Genomic DNA, 19,412 nt, shown 5'->3' on the forward strand with positions numbered 1-19,412 from the left:
TCCAAATTGTTCCAGGCCTCACTGACCAACATCGATACATCTCCTTAGTGCAGCCCTCCATGAATAATGGGCTGCCATTCCCCAAGGAACCTTCCAGCACATTACTGAACGTATGCCTGCAAGAGTGGAAGCTGTCGTCAAGGCTAAGTGTGGGCCAACACCATATTGAATTCCAGCATTACCAATGGAGGGCGCCACGAACTTTGAAGTCATTTTCAGCTAGGTGTCCGGATACTTTTGATCACACAGTGTAAGTTGGAGAATTCATCTTTACTGGTTTTTGTATTGTGTGGTAGTCTATATTACCTAATTTATTGAATTTCCTGTTTGTGCAATGAGCTCCTTTAGGAGCTTTGCATGCATACTAAATGATGCGCTGTATCTGTTTCTACCTCCTACTTCCCGAACCCATGTTACTGTCATATTGTGCAATGTAATACCTTTAACAAGATGATGTAAAGAAAGAAATAATTTCATAAATGCAGTACGTATCTCTGACCCACAATGTGTACTAGCTATCAAAATTGTGGGAAGCAAAGTACCATACCTTTGTTTCGCAACAATCTTTGATATGTTAACATTCACGGTTCACATTTCAGTGTGGAAAATCAAATCAAAAATGTTCACCTATGATGAACTACACGGTTCTGTTTATTGGAACAGATTGTGATTCCCTCGCCATTTCAAACGAATAAACTTAGTGCCATATAACAATAACAAGTGTCTGTTATACTTCTTGTAGCAAAATGAAACCAAAACAAAGAACTATCAGAGTATAAACTATTGAAATTAGTCGTGGGAAAAAATAAAAAGTGACTGACACAGATAAATTGTTTTATTTGAACTTTGACTGTCAAAACGGTCCAATTTTCTAAAAACCCCAGTCCAACATGGACAACATACAGTAATTTCAAGCTGGCTACTGTGTGAACAGCTACTGCCAGACTGTGGCCAAGAGAGAGCAGGATCACCAAGCTGCTCAGCATGAAACCTAACACAATGTGCTAGGCTTCATCTACTATTTCACAGCCTGCGAAATACGAATTCTTTCTGTCCTCTGCCTGCCTATTCCCTTCCCCTGATTCCAATCCAGCCCCCCCCCCCTCTCCCTCTCCAGCTCACCTGAAGGCCTTTACACCTTTTCTACCCCCCCCCCCCCCCCTTCAACGTTTTCCCAAAAGCACAGCCTCCTGATGATGCACCTAGAAGCCCACTATCCCATACTCCCAAAGTCCCTGCATACTCCCACGTACAGCACATTCATGTTTCCCCACCCCTGACCTGCATCTCTTCCCACCCTACACCTGTTCAGAACCCCCACTACTCACCCCAACAGAGATAACAGTTTTTCTCAGACACAGTCTGGCCTTAACATTCAGAGACAACAGTGGCCATATGCGTGTGACTTGTGCTTGTGTGTCTTTTCTTGTCCAGGACTGATGAGGACTTACTCTGATAGCGGAATTTTATCTAGCAGTCTTTTTCATTGTACCTGTGTGCCACTCACCACCACCTCTATGTGGTGAGCAGCAATCTATCCTTTCCATATTATTATGACATATTATATTAAGACGAAATATCAAATTTAATTGACGAAAGGAGAAAATATAAAACTGCAGTAAATGAAGCAGGCAAAAAGGAATACAAACAACTCAAAAATGAGATTGACAGGAAGTGCAAAATGGCTAAGCAGGGATGGCTAGAGGACAAATGCAAGGATGTAGAGGCGAATATCACTAGGGGGTAAGATAGATACTGCCTACAGGAAAATTAAAGAGCCCTTTGGAGAAAAGAGAACCACTTGTATGAATATTAAGAGCTCAGATGGAAATCCAGTTCTAAGCAAAGAAGAGAAAGCAGAAAGGTGAAAGGAGTGTATAGAAGGTCTGTACAAGGGTGATGTACTTGAGGACAGTATTATGGAAATGGAAGAGGATGTAGATGAAGATGAAATGGGAGATACGATACTGCGTGAAGAGTTTGACAGAGCACTGAGTCGAAACAAGGCCCCAGGAGTAAACAACATCCCATTAGAACTACTGATAGCCTTGGGAGAGCCAGCCCTGACAAAACTCTACCATCTAGTGAGCAAGATGTATGAGACAGGCGAAATACCTTCAGACTTCAAGAAGAATATAATAATTCCAATCTCAAAGAAAGCAGATGTTCACAGATGTGAAAATTACCGAACTATCAGTTTAATAAGCCACGGCAGCAAAATACTAACACAAATTCTTTAGATTCCGTATAAATGTTGGAACATGTGAGGCAAACCTACGTTTCTAGCATTTGTAGACTTAGAGAAAGCTTTTGACAATGTTGACTGGAATACTCCCTTTCAAATTCTGAAGGTGGCAGGGGTAAAATACAGGGAGCGAAAGGCTATTTACAATTTGTACAGAAACCAGAAGGCAATTACAAGAGTCGAGGGGCAGGAAAGGGAAGCAGTGGTCGGGAAGGGAGTGAGACAGGGTTGTAGCCTCTCCCTGATGTTACTCAATCTGTATATTGAGCAAGCAGTAAAGGAAACAAAAGAAAAATTGGAGTAGGAATTAAAATCCATGGAGAGGAAATAAAAACTTTGAGGTTCGCTGATGACATTTTAATTCTGTCAGAGACAGCAAAGGACTTGGAAGAGCAGTTGAACGAAATGGACAGTGTCTTGAAACAAGGATATAAGATGAACATCAACAAAAGCAAAACAAGGATAAGGGAATGTAGTTGAATTAAGTCGGGTAATGCTGAGGGAATTAGATTAGGAAATGAGACACTTAAAGTAGTAAAGGAGTTTTGCTATTTGGGGAACAAAATAACTGATGATGGTCGAAGTAGAGAGGATATAAAATGTACACTGGCAATGGCAAGTAAAGCATTTCTGAAGAAGAGAAATTTGTTAACATCGAGTATAGATTTAAGTGACAGGAAGTCGTTTCTGAAAGTGTTTGTATGGAGTGTAGCCATGTATGGAAGTGAAACATGGACGATAAATAGTTTGGACAAGAAGATAATAGAAGCCTTCGATATGTGGTGCTACAGAAGAATGCTGAAGATTAGATAGGTATATCACGTAACTAATGACGAGGTATGGGTAGAATTGGGGAGAAGAGGAGTTTGTGGCACAACTTGACAAGAAGAAGGGACCAGTTGGTACGACATGTTCTGAGGCATTAAGGGATCACAAATTTAGCATTGGAGGGCAGCGTGGAGGGTAAAAATCGTAAAGGGAGACCAAGAGATGAATACACTAAGAAGACAGAGAAGGCTGTAGGCTGCAGTAGGTACTGGGAGATTAAGAAGCTTGCACAGGATGGAGTAGCATGGATAGCTGCATCAAACCAATCTCAGGATTGAAGACCACAACAACAACAACAACAACAGCAACATATTCAGTTAGAAATACATCAGTGATAGTCTTTCAAGATACAAAAATATCTGTTGTTCCATATCCCACTAATAGAACTGCACATATTTAAAACTTGCAGTGTACTGTAACATTATGATATTGCACCTGTTAATTCATGGGTGTGGTACTAGCTTCTTATGAGGAGAAAGTAACTTACTTCAACAAAAGAACTCAGTTTGTTACAATTTTTTAGAATATAATAGGCAGTGCTCACAAATGTATTGGCCTAAATAACACAAAAGGTAAATACCATATACATTACACAATTATAAAAACTCAATGGTCTACCTTGATGAATACCCTTTAAAATGAATTCAAATTCATCCAATTTCTAGATAATGCTCCTAACAAAAGACTAGTGACTCTCCCACGCTGAAACTTGGGTCGTTTATTTCTCATTGTTGATCAACGAAGAAAAAATTCTGTGCAGAAAATTTTATCCACAGACATCACTTAAAAAATAATGAAATGTCGCATTTTTGCATGGTTTCTGACATTAAAAATTCTCACAGTAGGCAATTCACCTCTCTCAACATGGCTTCCATTGCTCCTGCAATGCAAGTGCTGATTTACCGATTGCAAATGATCAAAAAGTAGCTACATATAGATGTAAGTTAAATAGAACATAGCCAAAACGAACACCGGTTTAAAGCTTGCCGATGTCCAACACCTTACACAGGATCATATTACCAAAGAAGACTGAGGTAAACGTCTAAAGTACAGGGAAGAGATGTGAGATAAAGATCATTATGCTAAGAAATATGTTAGGAATATTGCAGTGGAATGAATTTTAATATGGCCGAGTGAAAACACTGAGGTGAACTCTCATCAGAATCAGGTCAAATTTAGCCATGTATAAAATCTGAAACAAAATTCAGCATTTAACTGCTGTTAATTCATCATGCTAATAATGTTTCTACCAGAGTGCATACATAGTTTTTTATATATCATCTGTAGAATTACACCCATTTTTATGTTTATCTTTCAGTGCTTCTAACATACTACAGTTTCCTGAACATTTTTGTATACTGTACATTGGTGTTTTTGGTGATGTGTGCAGTTATGACACATCTGTTACAACTGTAAATTCAATCTTTTCCAGAAGCAGGGTACTTCTCAGACTTATAAAGGCAAGCTGCCAGAAAAAGTATTGTGATGCCAATACACAATGGGCACTAAAAGCCTGTTAAATAAAGGCAAAACAATTTCACCCCTCTTACAGTATTTTATTTACTTTCTCTCTCTCAAAACTTTTATGTTTTCATGATACAATATATATTGTGTGTACATGTTAGTATTTCTGTTTTATACAAAGGTTGAGTTGAAAAAATGATCCTTTTAAAATTCTTTGTAACATCTTTTTTACTTTTGTTTTGTAATAACAGGTAAAAGTCTTCTTTTTGAGTGATTCAATCATATTATATGACTAAAAACATGAGAATTTTTAATAGTATTTGAAATGAACACTAACTGGCAATTCTGTAACTTTATGAGGTGACCTTGACTTTCCTGGTTTTGAGGCAACCAGTGTAACAAGTTATGCTAAGGAGAACGTTTTGTTACCTGGGAATACTCTGTTGGAAAATCTGGGTAGTCAATCTCTTGTGACTGGGACCGACGGAAGCCACCTGCTCCTCTGCCAATTCCTCTTATATTTCCACGTAGTCCACGGCCCCGGTACCTTGGTGCTGCTCCTCTACCACCTCTGTAATGTGGCTGATATCCTCTCTCAGATGCATCGAAATGATGCCAGTGATTTTCATTATCATGATGGCCGAAATTCTCTGATCCTGCCAGACATAAATCATAAATGTAACAATATCTGAAATCTTGCCACTCACTTTATTACAAAAATTATAATTACTATCATGCTGTAAAGAAATCTGTACTCGCCTACAAATTACGATAACATGCAGAATCTGTTGCATCATGTTGAAAAACAATACTAAATACAGTTGATTCAGTTCAAGGTCAAGTGCATGAACAATGAATATGTCAACTGATCTTTATAGAGTTTTCATGAGATGCCATGGAGAAAATTACACATTTTTGTTCCAAGTAGACAGAGACGATATTTCCAGGCAGAGTACAAATAGTTCAGTTAGTTGATCAAAAATTTATTTACCCTGTTTCCTAGATATCAAAAGTTCTTGCAAACATTATGAAACAGTGAACCAATGTAGATTGAGAGTCAATACTAGTACTCATTATGCTGCCACTGTGATAGTTCATTTTTAATTTTGTCACTGGCATCTTATTTATGGAACTAAGCTCATTTGTACACTCCTGGAAATTGAAATAAGAACACCGTGAATTCATTGTCCCAGGAAGGGGAAACTTTATTGACACATTCCTGGGGTCAGATACATCACATGATCACACTGACAGAACCACAGGCACATATACACAGGCAACAGAGCATGCACAATGTCGGCACTAGTACAGTGTATATCCACCTTTCGCAGCAATGCAGGCTGCTATTCTCCCATGGAGACGATCGTAGAGATGCTGGATGTAGTCCTGTGGAACAGCTTGCCATGCCATTTCCACCTGGCGCCTCAGTTGGACCAGCGTTCGTGCTGGACGTGCAGACCGCGTGAGACGACGCTTCATCCAGTCCCAAACATGCTCAATGGGGGACAGATCTGGAGATCTTGCTGGCCAGGGTAGTTGACTTACACCTTCTAGAGCACGTTGGGTGGCACGGGATACATGCGGACGTGCATTGTCCTGTTGGAACAGCAAGTTCCCTTGCCTGTCTAGGAATGGTAGAACGATGGGTTCGATGACGGTTTGGATGTACCGTGCACTATTCAGTGTCCCCTCGACGATCACCAGTGGTGTACGGCCAGTGTAGGAAATCACTCCCCACACCATGATGCCAGGTGTTGGCCCTGTGTGCCTCGGTCGTATGCAGTCCTGATTGTGGCGCTCACCTGAACGGCGCCAAACACGCATACGACCATCATTGGCACCAAGGCAGAAGCGACTCTCATCGCTGAAGACGACACGTCTCCATTCGTCCCTCCATTCACGCCTGTCGCGACACCACTGGAGGCAGGCTGCACGATGTTGGGGCGTGAGCGGAAGACGGCCTAACGGTGTGCGGGACCGTAGCCCAGCTTCATGGAGACGGTTGCGAATGGTCCTCGCCGATACCCCAGGAGCAACAGTGTCCCTAATTTGCTGGGAAGTGGCGGTGCGGTCCCCTACGGCACTGCGTAGGATCCTACGGTCTTGGCGTGCATCCGTGCGTCGCTGTGGTCCGGTCCCAGGTCGACGGGCACGTGCACCTTCCGCCGACCACTGGCGACAACATCAATGTACTGTGGAGACCTCACGCCCCACGTGTTGAGCAATTCAGCGGTACGTCCACCCGGCCTCCCGCATGCCCACTATACGCCCTCGCTCAAAGTCCGTCAACTGCACATACGGTTCACGTCCACGCTGTCGCGGCATGCTACCAGTGTTAAAGACTGCGATGGAGCTCCGTATGCCACGGCAAACTGGCTGACACTGACGGCGGCGGTGCACAAATGCTGCGCAGCTAGCGCCATTCGACGGCCAACACCGCGGTTCCTGGTGTGTCCGCTGTGCCGTGCGTGTGATCATTGCTTGTACAGCCCTCTCACAGTGTCCGGAGCAAGTATGGTGGGTCTGACACACCGGTGTCAATATGTTCTTTTTTCCATTTCCAGGAGTGTATATGGTACATCAAAATCGTCTGTACCATAGCAATCTGCTACAGAAAACATTTAAACAAACATTAAAAAATATATACTTATGATTTCTTTCTGATGGAAGTCTGATAAATACAATTCCTTCAATTGCATAATGACTGGACTAATAATTACGTCATTCCTTCACTGTGGAAATTCTCAACACAGAGTATAAATAACCATTGTCGTCCATATGGTTACTGCACGATAAAGGCTGCATCTGTGTATTTCCACACACTATGGTCTTCAGCTACATGCACATATCCACACTTCTGCCGCATATTTTTTAATGTCATCTCATCTCACAAATTTCATTAGGTCACCATCTTTAATCTCTTGAAATTCAGTAAAGCATTTCCTTCATCCACATACAAAACTGTTTGCTTGTCTACATGTTCTGTCCAGCTCTGTTTCAATTTAATAACAGTAATAATTATTTTCTCTACTTCACTATACTCCACGATCTGTTTGTTTCTCTGTCTTTCCCACAGCGCATCTAACTAGTGCTTGCTGAGCAGCCTTCAGATTTTGAATAACTCAAAACTGATAACGAACACCAATTGCAAACTTTTTCAAACTTGTTACTTTAAAAATCCAAGAGCACTACAAGCCAACCCTAATCTTCTTGTTTATTGATCTGTGTGTCAATCCACTTATCTTAAACCAGCCCAAATATAAAAACCTTGTAAACAGGTTCTACAATTTCACTATTAACTTTTACAATCTCCTTTTTATCATGTGCAATATACATTATTTTAGTCTTCTTACAGTCAATTTTCAGGTCTACTATCGAAATTCCTCTACTGAGCCCTTCCAATTTTTGTTGCCTGTCATTTGCACTACATGAAAATCTTATGTCAGCAGCACAAATAATATTCTCATATGTTCCATTAAGACTTATACATTCTTCATTTGCCCAAATTAAGGATCTGAAAAAGGCACGCATATTACTTTTGATTCTGCAGCTTGTTCTTGTTTCACTCCTGTTTTGAATTTTTCACTGTTGTTGTTGTTGTTGTGGTCTTCAGTCCTGAGACTGGTTTGATGCAGCTCTCCATGCTACTCTATCCCGTGCAAGCTTCTTAATCTCCCAGTACCTACTGCAACCTACATCCTTCTGAATCTGCTTAGTGTATACATCTCTTGGTCTCCCCCTACGATTTTTACCCTCCATGCTGCCCTCCAATACTAAATTGGTGATCCCTTGATGCCTCAGAACATGTCCTACCAACCGATCCCTTCTTCTGGTCAAACTGTGCCACGAACTTCTCTTCTCCCCAATCCTATTCAATACTTCCTCATTAGTTATGTGATCTACCCATCTAATCTTCAGCATTCTTCTGTAGCACCACATATCGAAAGCTTCTATTCTCTTCTTGTCCAAACTATTTACCGTCCATGTTTCACTTCCATACATGGCTACACTCCATACAAATACTTTCAGAAATGACTTCCTGACACTTAAATCTATACTCGATGTTAACAAATTTCTCTTCTTCAGAAACGCTTTACTTGCCATTGCCAGTCTACATTTTATATCCTCTCTACTTCGACCATCATCAGTTATTTTGCTCCACAAATAGCAAAACTCCTTTACTGCTTTAAGTGCCTCATTTCCTAATCTAATTCCCTCAGCATCACCCGACTTAATTAGACTACATTCCATTATCCTTGTTTAGCTTTTGTTGATGTTCATCTTATATCCTCCTTTCAAGACACTGTCCATTCCATTCCACTGCTTTTCCAAGTCCTTTGCTGTCTCTGACAGAATTACAATGTCATCGGCGAACCTCAAAGTTTTTATTTCTTCTCCATGAATTTTAATACCTACTCCGAATTTTTCTTTTGTTTCCTTCACTGCTTGCTCAATATACAGATTGAACAACATCGGGGAGAGGCTACAACCCTGTCTTACTCCCTTCCCAACCACTGCTTCCCTTTCATGTCCCTCGACTCTTATAACTGCCATCTGGTTTCTGTACAAAGTGTAAATAGCCTTTCGCTCCCTGTATTTTACCCCTGCCACCTTTAGAATTTGAAAGAGAGTATTCCAGTTAACATTGTCAAAAGCTTTCTCTAAGTCTACAAATGCTAGAAACGTAGGTTTGCCTTTCCTTAATCTTTCTTCTAAGATAAGGCGTAAGGTCAGTATTGCCTCACGTGTTCCAGTATTTCTACGGAATCCAAACTGATCTTCCCCGAGGTCTGCTTCTACCAGTTTTTCCATTCGTCTGTAAAGAATTCGAGTTAGTATTTTGCATCTGTGACTTATTAAACTGATTGTTTGGTAATTTTCACATCTGTCGACACCTGCTTTCTTTGGGATTGGAATTATTATATTCTTCTTGAAGTCTGAGGGTATTTCGCCTGTTTCATACATCTTGCTCACCAGATGGTAGAGTTTTGTCAGGACTGGCTCTCCCAAGGCCGTCAGTAGTTCCAATGGAATGTTGTCTACTCCGGGGGCCTTGTTTCGACTCAGGTCTTTCAGTGCTCTGTCAAACTCTTCATGCAGTATTGTATCTCCCATTTCATCTTCATCTACATCCTCTTCCATTTCCATAATATTGTCCTCAAGTGCATCGCCCTTGTATAGACCCTCTACATACTCCTTCCACCTTTCTGCTTTCCCTTCTTTGCTTAGAACTGGGTTTCCATCTGAGCTCTTGATGTTCATACAAGTGGTTCTCTTATCTCCAAAAGTCTCTTTTAATTTTCCTGTAGGCGGTATCTATCTTACCCCTAGTGAGATAGGCCTCTACATCCTTACATTTGTCCTCTAGCCATGCCTGCTTGGCCGTTTTGCACTTCCTGTCGATCTCATTTTTGAGACATTTGTATTCCTTTTTGCCTGCTTCATTTACTGCATTTTTATATTATCTCCTTTCATCAATTAAATTCAATATTTCTTCTGTTACCCAAGGATTTCTACTAGCCTTCGTCTTTTTACCGACTTGATCCTCTGCTGCCTTCACTACTTCATCCCTCAAAGCTACCCTTCTTCTTCTACTGTATTTCTTTCCCCCATTCCTGTCAATTGTTCCCTTATGCTCTCCCTGAAACTCTGTACAACCTCTGGTTCTTTCAGTTTATCCAGGTCCTATCTCCTTAAATTCCCACCTTTTTGCAGTTTCTTCAGTTTTAATCTACAGTTCATAACCAATAGATTGTGGTCAGAGTCCACATCTGCCCCTGGAAATGCCTTACAATTTAAAACCTGGTTCCTAAATCTCTGTCTTACCATTATATAATCTATCTGATACCTTTTAGTATCTCCAGGGTTCTTCCATGTATACAACCTTCTATCATGATTCTTAAACCAAGTGTTAGCTATGATTAAGTTGTGCTCTGTGCAAAATTCTACCAGCTGACTTCCTCTTTCATTTCTTAGCCCCAATCCATATTCACGTACTATGTTTCCTTCTCTCCCTTTTCCTACACTCAAATTCCAGTCACCCATGACTATTAAATTTTCGTCTCCCTTCACTATCTGAATAATTTCTTTTATTTCATCATACATTTCTTCAATTTCTTCATCATCTGCAGAGCTAGTTGGCATATAAACTTGTACTACTGTAGTAGGCATGGGCTTCGTGTCTATCTTGGTCACAATAATGTGTTCACTATGCTGTTTGTAGTATCTTACCCGCATTCCTATTTTCCTGTTCATTATTAAACCTACTCCAGCATTACCCCTATTTGACTTTTTTTTCCCACTACCCTGACAAAATGTAATTGAAGCCATAGCAGTGACGTATCACTGCCCGCCCCCCCCCCCCCCTCCTTCTTTCTTTCTTTCAATGGTTGCTTGAACAGATTTTGATGACACTGTCAAAAAAACACAAAAAGCTATGGATTCTAGAGAAAATGGTCAGTCATAAAAATGTATTTGAAAATTGTCCGCTACCAAACCCAGCATTTGTTTTTTAACAGCCGGTAATCTGATATTTCATTTATAAAGTTAATGATAATTTCAATGACTATCTTGTACACTGTGGAGGGAATTAAAAGGTTTATAGTTGTGTTTCTTGTTTGTCTCTTCTTTTTGTGCAATAAGACAAAAAGAGCATTTTCTCAGTTTCAGGGAAATCCTCTCCTCTGCAGACAACATATATAATTTTGCAGTACCCTTTTGTATTACTTTTCCATTACCTCTAACCATTTCTACTGAAACATTATGATCTTCTAGTACCTAATTTGGGCCCAGGAAATGACCTGGGGGGGTCTCTGCAGACATCATGAGACTCTGGCTAAAATGGGGGTGATACGCAATTACAAGAACTCAGCAAGAGAGTTCTCACAGCCTCTGTCACCTCAATTCTCCAACTTCCTACCTACACGTGGTGCCCCCGTTAAGCCGAGCAACTCAGTGGAAGGTTGGGTAACCAACCCCAGAGGGAAACTGAGTCGGTGAGCCCCGTTAAGCCGAGCAACTCAGTGGAAGGTTGGGTAACCAACCCCAGAGGGAAACTGAGTCGGTGAGCAGATAGGAGTTGGAGGACAGTGGAAGGCAACGGGAAACCACCAATGAACTATCCCAAGAAAACCCCATGGCTTCGCTCAGCTCAAAATGTTCCGGAGTTTCAAGTTCCCCGATCGAATCTCCGAGGGGAACCAGGTTGAGAGAAGCTTCACGAAGAGTAAGATGGTGCAAAGAGAAGCACTGCATAGGAACATGGAATGTAAGATCCATGTATCAAGGAAAACTAGACATAGTGAAAAGAGAAATGGAGAAAATTAACATCGACATATTGGGAATAAGTGAAATGAGGTGGACTGGCATGGGAGAATTTGCTTCGGATGGCCATATGGTGTATTATTCTGGGCACGATAACAACAGAAGTAATGGAGTAGCCTTCATAGTTAGTGATAAAGTGAGAAAAGCTGTGATGGGATGCAAATATAAAAATGATAGAATGATGTCCATCAGACTTCAAGGTCAGCCCCTCAACATCACAGTAATTCAAGTTTATGCACCAACAACCAATGCTGAAAAGGAAATTATTGACCAGTTCTATGGAGATTTACAAGAATTACTACTGTCAACACCAAAAAAGGATATCGTCTTCATAGTTGGAGATTGGAATGCAAAAGTGGGAAATGAAGCTGTAGAAGGTATAACAGGGAAATATGGTCTTGGTACAACAAATGAAGCTGGACAGAGACTCCTAGAATTCTGCCAAGAAAATTCATTGATAATTACTAATACACTGTTTCAACTACCAAAACGACGCCTATATACCTGGACTTCGCCAGATGGCCAACACCGGAACCAAATTGACTACATACTTTGTAATCAGAGGTGAAAGAGTGCGGTTCAGTCAGCTACAACAAGACCTGGGGCTGACTGCGGATCAAATCATGAGCTCCTGATTGCAAAATTTCGGCTGAAACTTCAGAATGTAGCAAAAAGTATCCCAACTTGCAGATACGACCTTAACTCTATACCCTCCGACTATGCTGTAGAGGTACAAAACAGATTTAATGTATTACAGCTGCAGGACAAAAGCTCACAAGAGATGTGGACAGAAGTAGCTAATACTGTCAAGGAGGCCGCAGAGAAACACATTCCCAAGAAAAGGAACAGTAAGAAGGCTAGATGGCTATCAGTTGAGGCACTGCAAGTTGCAGAAGAACGAAGGAAAGCAAAAATCAAGGGAGATAGATAAGCTATGTTTGAATTAAATAAAGATTTTCAGAAATTAGCAAGAAGAGATAAAAATATATTCTTTAATGAACAGTGCAAGGAAGTTGAAGATAGTAACGTAATGGGGAAGACAACAGATCTTTATAAGAAAATTAGAGAAATTAAAGGAAAATTCCAGACAAAAATTGGAATGATAAAAGATAGAAACGGGAAAGATCTGAGTGAAGCAGAGGATGTTAAGGAAAGATGGGCAGAATATGTAGAAGACCTATACAAGAAAGAACTGCATCATGACAGGGCTCCTACTGCTGATGTTAATGTTAATTTAGAACTAGAGCCAGATATTTTGGAGAGCGAAATCCAGTGGGCCCTTGAAAATATGGCTGATAACAAAACTAGTGGACATGATGAAATACCAGCAGAATTGTTTAAAGTCACTGGAAAGGATGCAGTGAAAGTGCTGCACTCAATATGTCAAAAAATATGGATCACGCAGCAGTGGCCAGAAGACTGGGAAAGATTCATTCCCATTCCAAAGAAGAAAAGTTCTAAAGAATGCTCAGATTACCGAACAATCGCACTTATTTCACATGCTAGCAAAGTTATGTTGAAAATCTTACAAAATAGACTTCGCCAATATCTAGATCGAGAGCTGCCAGAAGAACAAGCTGGATTTAGGAAAGGAAGAGGAACTAGAGATCAAATTGCTAACATTCGGTGGATTATGGGAAAAGCGAGAGAATTCCAGAAAGATGTGTACCTCTGCTTTATTGACTACGCCAAAGCCTTTGACTGTGTCGATCACAACAAATTATGGAACGTACTGAAAAACATGGGTGTCCCAGATCACCTCATTCATCTGATACGGAGTTTATACCTTGACCAAGAAGCCACGGTGAGAACTATGTATGGAGCAACGAAATGGATAAAGATTCAGAAAGGGGTCCGGCAAGGCTGCATACTGTCACCGTTCTTATTCAATCTGTATGCAGAACATGTCATGAGGAATGCAAGGCTAGATGAAGGAGAAACAGGAATTAAAATAGATGGAATAATTGTTAACAACCTCAGGTACGCGGATGATACGATCCTGTTGGCAGAAAGTGAAGAAGAATTGAGAACACTCTTACTGAAGGTGAAAGACGAAAGTGAAAAGGCTGGTCTTATGCTGAATGTGAAGAAAACGAAAATTATGGCAACTACACCTACCAATTCGTGGGATATAGCAGGAGAAACCATGGAGGTAGTGACCACATTCAGTTATCTCGGTTCCCAGATCTCTGCTGACGGTGACTGCAGCCATGAAATCCAGAGACGCCTGTTGCTCGGTAGACAGGCGATGTCAAACCTTGACAAGGTTATAAGGTCCAGAGATATAACACTAGCAACAAAGATCCGTATTGTGAGGGCTATGGTCTTTCCAGTTGTGATGTATGGATGTGAGACCTGGACCATTAGAAAGGCTGAACGGCGAAGAATTGACTCCTTCGAATTGTGGTGTTGGAGGAAACTTCTTAGAGTTCCATGGACTGCAAAGAGAACCAACAGATCAATATTGGAGCAAATTAAACCAGATTTCTCCCTGGAAGGTCTAATCTTAAAACAAAAGTTGACCTACTTTGGACACACAATGCGAAGGCATGCCTCGCTGGAAAAAACATTAATGCTGGGGAAGATTGAAGGAACTAGAAGAAGAGGACGTCAGAGGATGAGATGGATCGATGGCATCACAGAAGCAATGTGTTCCAACCTGGAAGGTCTACGGGAGAAAGTGCAAGACAGGAAAAAGTGGCGTGATTTGGTTCATGGGGTCACGAAGAGTCGGAACCGACTAAACGAATCGAGAGAGAGAGAGAGAGAGAGAGAGAGAGAGAGAGAGAGTACCTAATTTTTCTCCACGTGTCAAGTGGCTGTGTGTGTGTGTGTGTGTGTGTGTGTGTGTGTGACTGCAATGCATATGCAATACTGTTATTTACTGTGTCATCTGCAAGCTTATAGGGTTAAATGTGGTGTCAACACAACACACATTTGTTTGTTTTCTTCAAATTCTCATTGTTTTCATTTGTGTTTTTGGCAAATTTTTCATTACTTACATCTTCTCAGACTCCTGCAAAATATTTCTTCCAAATGTTCTCCTTTTATTATTTACTTGATACTCTCTCCTCATTAATATCTGCTTTCCACATCTGAGATGTGTGTCTTTTGCTTTCTTTGCACCTGCAACAAGTTTTGCTGTTTGGATAAGTGTCTGTTTTAAATAACTGCCTCACATTTTGTCTATGTCTGTGTAACTTCCATTTTTTACAATGTTGACCATGTTGCTTCATTTAATCTGGTATACCTCCACATATTGCATAGTATCATAATCTGTATTTCTGGATTCTTCTTGACGAAAGTTTCTTTCTCGAGTAACTTTACTCTCCATCTCATGAATTTACGATAATTTGTAATTCAACAGTGGTTTAAGAACAACATTCACATGCCCACTGATTCTTTGTGGAGTACATCCCAGACAGTCTCTACTCTAAGAGGCAAGTTTCAAATAACAGTGCATCTACCTTTTCTTGGTCTGATTATAGGCAAATAGTGAGAACAACACTTATTCCATATTTTCATGTGGTTTTGCAGTCTTAGCAAACCAGTTAATTGAAAGACGGCACTGGGTTTCTGATTAATTTATTAGAATTAATATTCAACCATTTTTTAACTCTTATGACACTGTCTAGAGACAAAATGTCAAATACACACATAGCTGTACCCACTTCTCATTTCATGTACAGAGTATTTCCTCATATCTTTTTCGTGGAAACCAACCCACGAAAATAAAAAAAAAAAAAAAAAAAAAAAAAAAAAAAAAAAAAAAAAAAAAAAAAAAAAAAACCAACTATTGTAATCGGCTACTGTCATTCAAGCGTGAGTTAATAAGGATGTATTTAATGTGAAATCAATATCCTTCAATGCTACACTTTATAAACTACTTCCCAGTAATTTGTCTGGAAGCACTTTACGTGACAAAATGTTTAAGCTGAACAGGAGGGTTATAATGGAAATTGCAGAAAGAAAAACACTGACGAAAATTTCAAGACCAGTTAAAGAGTAAACACAGTAAAGAAGACATAATAATTGCCAACTTCATACATATAGTGAAAAAATTTCACATGCAATTAGGAAATGAGGTATAGTTTCTACGGCCGCAGCCAAAGGAAATCCCAACAGTCTGACAAAAAGACCGTTGTCTTATTTTGGTAAATTAAAAATGGATAACACATGATGCAAAGAAACTGGAAGGGACATGGAGGAACTTTGAATTACTCCGTAATACACTGGCAAATGACTGCCAAACAAGAAATTGCAAAATTCCAAAGATTGAAGATTTCCATGAAAAACACAGATCTGTAGTCACCTGGAGAGAAACATCAAGAAATATTGAAGAATGGAGAAACAATTTAAATAAACTTAGTCCACAGTGGCTCATACTTAAAGGAACAAATAGCTATTGATGCTTGTTTGTGAAACAACTTAAAGGGCAACATTATAACAACTTTGGAATAGTTGTTGCTAAAATTCAGTTCTATAGGTTGGCTCCACTGAAAAAGTACCAGTGGACATTATACTGCTGCACTAATCTTCTACTGGTATGTTGATAGGTTTGTGTATTGACAGTTGCTACAAAATCAATATTATAATTAGTTAAAATAAGAACAGTAATTAATTATTAATAATTAGTATTTCTCTCACAATACTTACACTTGACATCAATTAAATAAGGTTTCAAGGAAAGTATGAAACAATAATAACCATCATCTTTTATCGTGTACATTTGGCCGGGTAACACACCGCATCCCCATCATCGGTTTTAAGGTAGGGGCGATTGTTTAAATTGGCCATCAGATCTACAATTTACGACCTTTTCTGCGATCATTTGTTGGGAAAATGGTTGATATGTTTTACACTTTTTTCTTGGTACTGGTGTACGTACTCAAATAACTGTTTCACGTTGTAGCAAATCTCTTCATTTCTCTTTCTGTCCAAATTTGTGTATCCTGCTGTCTGGCATGTTAACATTCTTAGCTCTTACATCTGTCTTCAATAAAAACAGTAGCTTAAATCCAAGATATTTAAATTCTTTAATTTTTCTAAGACGATTGTTATTTATACACATTTTGCTCGGCATGGGGTTCTCTCTCACTTTTTCTAATTTATTTATCAGCTGATACTGCCACTTAGTATTTATTAGAAATGAAGAGATTTGCTACACCAGAATTAACCTTACTGATAGGATTTGAAGTCTGTTGCAACTTTTATTACTGGTGATAAATGTCTTTTACTTATTAGTTATTAACTGGCCGACCCTACCCAGAGCATTGAGTTTAAGTTTTTACAGGAGATTTACGCTATGTTGCCAGACCATGTGTAGTCTGTAATGACAAAGAGGCTGTGAAAAATTTTCAGTTTCCATAGTAGACTTAAAGTGGTTTTTGCAGGGTGTATCATTTTCGCCTGACTGCGGAGGCAAGGGTATTTTAATTCTTTCCCATTCATTTTGTTTGTGGACTTTTCATATCATCTTCATCTTCTGTAGTATCAATCTTTACATAATGCCCAATAACCTATTAATAAATAACAAGTAACATTCCCCCCACTTCTGTCCCTGTCCCAAATTATTCCCAATTCAAACTCTGAAGAGGGTTTACTGACTACAATACATAATTACACTGAAATAATACCACACTGAGAACAATACTCAGGTATCAAATAACACTTAGTGAGACTGTACTAACACCTGTACATACAATCATAATTTTGTCTCTATCACATGTGTAAACAACCACATGTCCCTTCAAGCACCGATATGTTACATATATGCAAGTACACATATTACTCCAAGTATTGTGCTTTGGTTTTTGACACTATATATAGTGTGCATCAAAGCTGGTATTTTCAGCAGGTCGTTATAGCAGCAACACACACAAGAAATCTATATGACGTCCCAACTACTCACGCATGAAGTGTGTCAACACTTCCATAACACTATAACTGTGTTGCTAAGCAAATTTAACGACATGATTCTAGACAGCATTTCTTGCTTGCTAGACATAGTTTCACACTACTGTCAACTTAATATGAGATATGGTAAGATGTGCAATGCTACTTTTGTTGTCAGGTGAAATTTAATGCATTAATTTCCACAACAGAAGCAATTTAATACCAGGTGCCTTATAAAAACTTGATACTATCACTGTTGCATAAAAAATACAAATTGTGTAGATTCCATTTCCACTCTACACTTGAAGTGAGTGAAATGTGTGGATGAAAGAGAGTTGTAGGCAAGCTGACAACTCATACAAATTTTACATAGATCCTGTGTAACAACAGTATTCAGAGACAAAAATTAAATTGTGTACAATTGGTCGTGACAATACAAAACTTTCGAGACTAACATCACTAAAATGTATGCCCACCTGGAGTGATTATGAAGTTCTATTAATAATGAAAAATAGGTGAAAGTAATTTTCTGAATCTGTGAAAACTGTACACTCACTCACCAAGCAGTCAAATGTATATTCAAAGCCATTTTTAAATAATAAACCGTACCTCTGGGTCCACACGACTTGACTTACAGTCAACTACACCCACCTCAATAAAATACGTCTTGCTCAGGGACATAGATATCAGTACAACTTTTTCTATGTTGGGAAAAGAAAGCAATTTTTTTTAAGCTCATCACAGTAAAGTTAATGTATTTAATTTTACCTTAAAAGAGAAGACGCAGCCCAAAATATTTATATGAATTCTGTAGGACTTAATCAGAGTGTGTACTAACTTAACTGACATTAAAAGTACAACCAAAAATGTCAAAGTTATGAAAACTGAATAAAGCCATACTCATAGCTAGTCCCAAAACATTTTCGCTGGTAATATTCTTTTATCAAACATATCAAATCGAGAAAGAGTTCTAACAAAAAACCACAGTCCCAAATACCACCAAAGCCTTTAATTTAAATATCAGTATTTGTATTCCCTCTATTAAATCTTTAACTTTGCATTTCATCGTCAACCTACTCACTAAACCCTTTCCTCAACACCTCCAAACAACATTTTTCCATTAGCTTCTAACAGGAAAGCCAGAATAATGAAACCTTGACATTATGAATCATCCACTCCATCTCCTTTTAGCTTTATGAAATTTCCATTTTTTGGAACTCTAAGACAATGTGCACAACCACTGGAAGGAAGACTCCCACTAATTCGCATTCCCCACTCAACAAAGCACACATATTACTACTCACAAAAGTGATAATTAGAAAAGCATCATAGTATTTATTTTTTATCAGAAGAATAAGGGCAGGAATGAAGGATATACAGTGGGAAGTGAAAGGGAGAGTGAGTGAGAAACACTAAGTTAAAAGATTACACAGTACTATGCATTGTTAATATTTTGTTTAGCACATAATCATGCTTCATATTCAACATCAAAATCACACAAATGTGTCATTATTACACATTGAAAGCATCTGTTTGCCCTCCAATTGGTGGATGTTTGTTGAAATGGTAAGCGAGGGGGATCAAACAGTTTACTTTATTAATATTTCATTACCCGCGACAATGAAAAATATTGTGTAATACTGGCCAAGGACAAATT

At 39.3% G+C, this 19,412-nt stretch overlaps 1 protein-coding gene across 3 annotated transcripts in view; it reads right to left on the reverse strand.

Annotated features, from left to right (window-relative positions):
• Nucleotides 1-19,412, reverse strand: part of LOC126412804 (la-related protein 1) — a 143,260-nt gene that overhangs the window by 67,864 nt on the left and 55,984 nt on the right. For all 3 annotated transcript variants that reach the window (XM_050082585.1, XM_050082584.1, XM_050082586.1), the window contains one exon: nucleotides 4,967-5,193. In XM_050082585.1, coding sequence (XP_049938542.1) covers nucleotides 4,967-5,193 — 227 coding nt within the window. The remainder of the gene's footprint in view (nucleotides 1-4,966; nucleotides 5,194-19,412) is intronic.

Source organism: Schistocerca serialis, chromosome 7 (assembly GCF_023864345.2).
Source record: "Schistocerca serialis cubense isolate TAMUIC-IGC-003099 chromosome 7, iqSchSeri2.2, whole genome shotgun sequence".
In the NCBI taxonomy this organism is placed as follows: Eukaryota; Metazoa; Arthropoda; class Insecta; order Orthoptera; family Acrididae; genus Schistocerca; species Schistocerca serialis.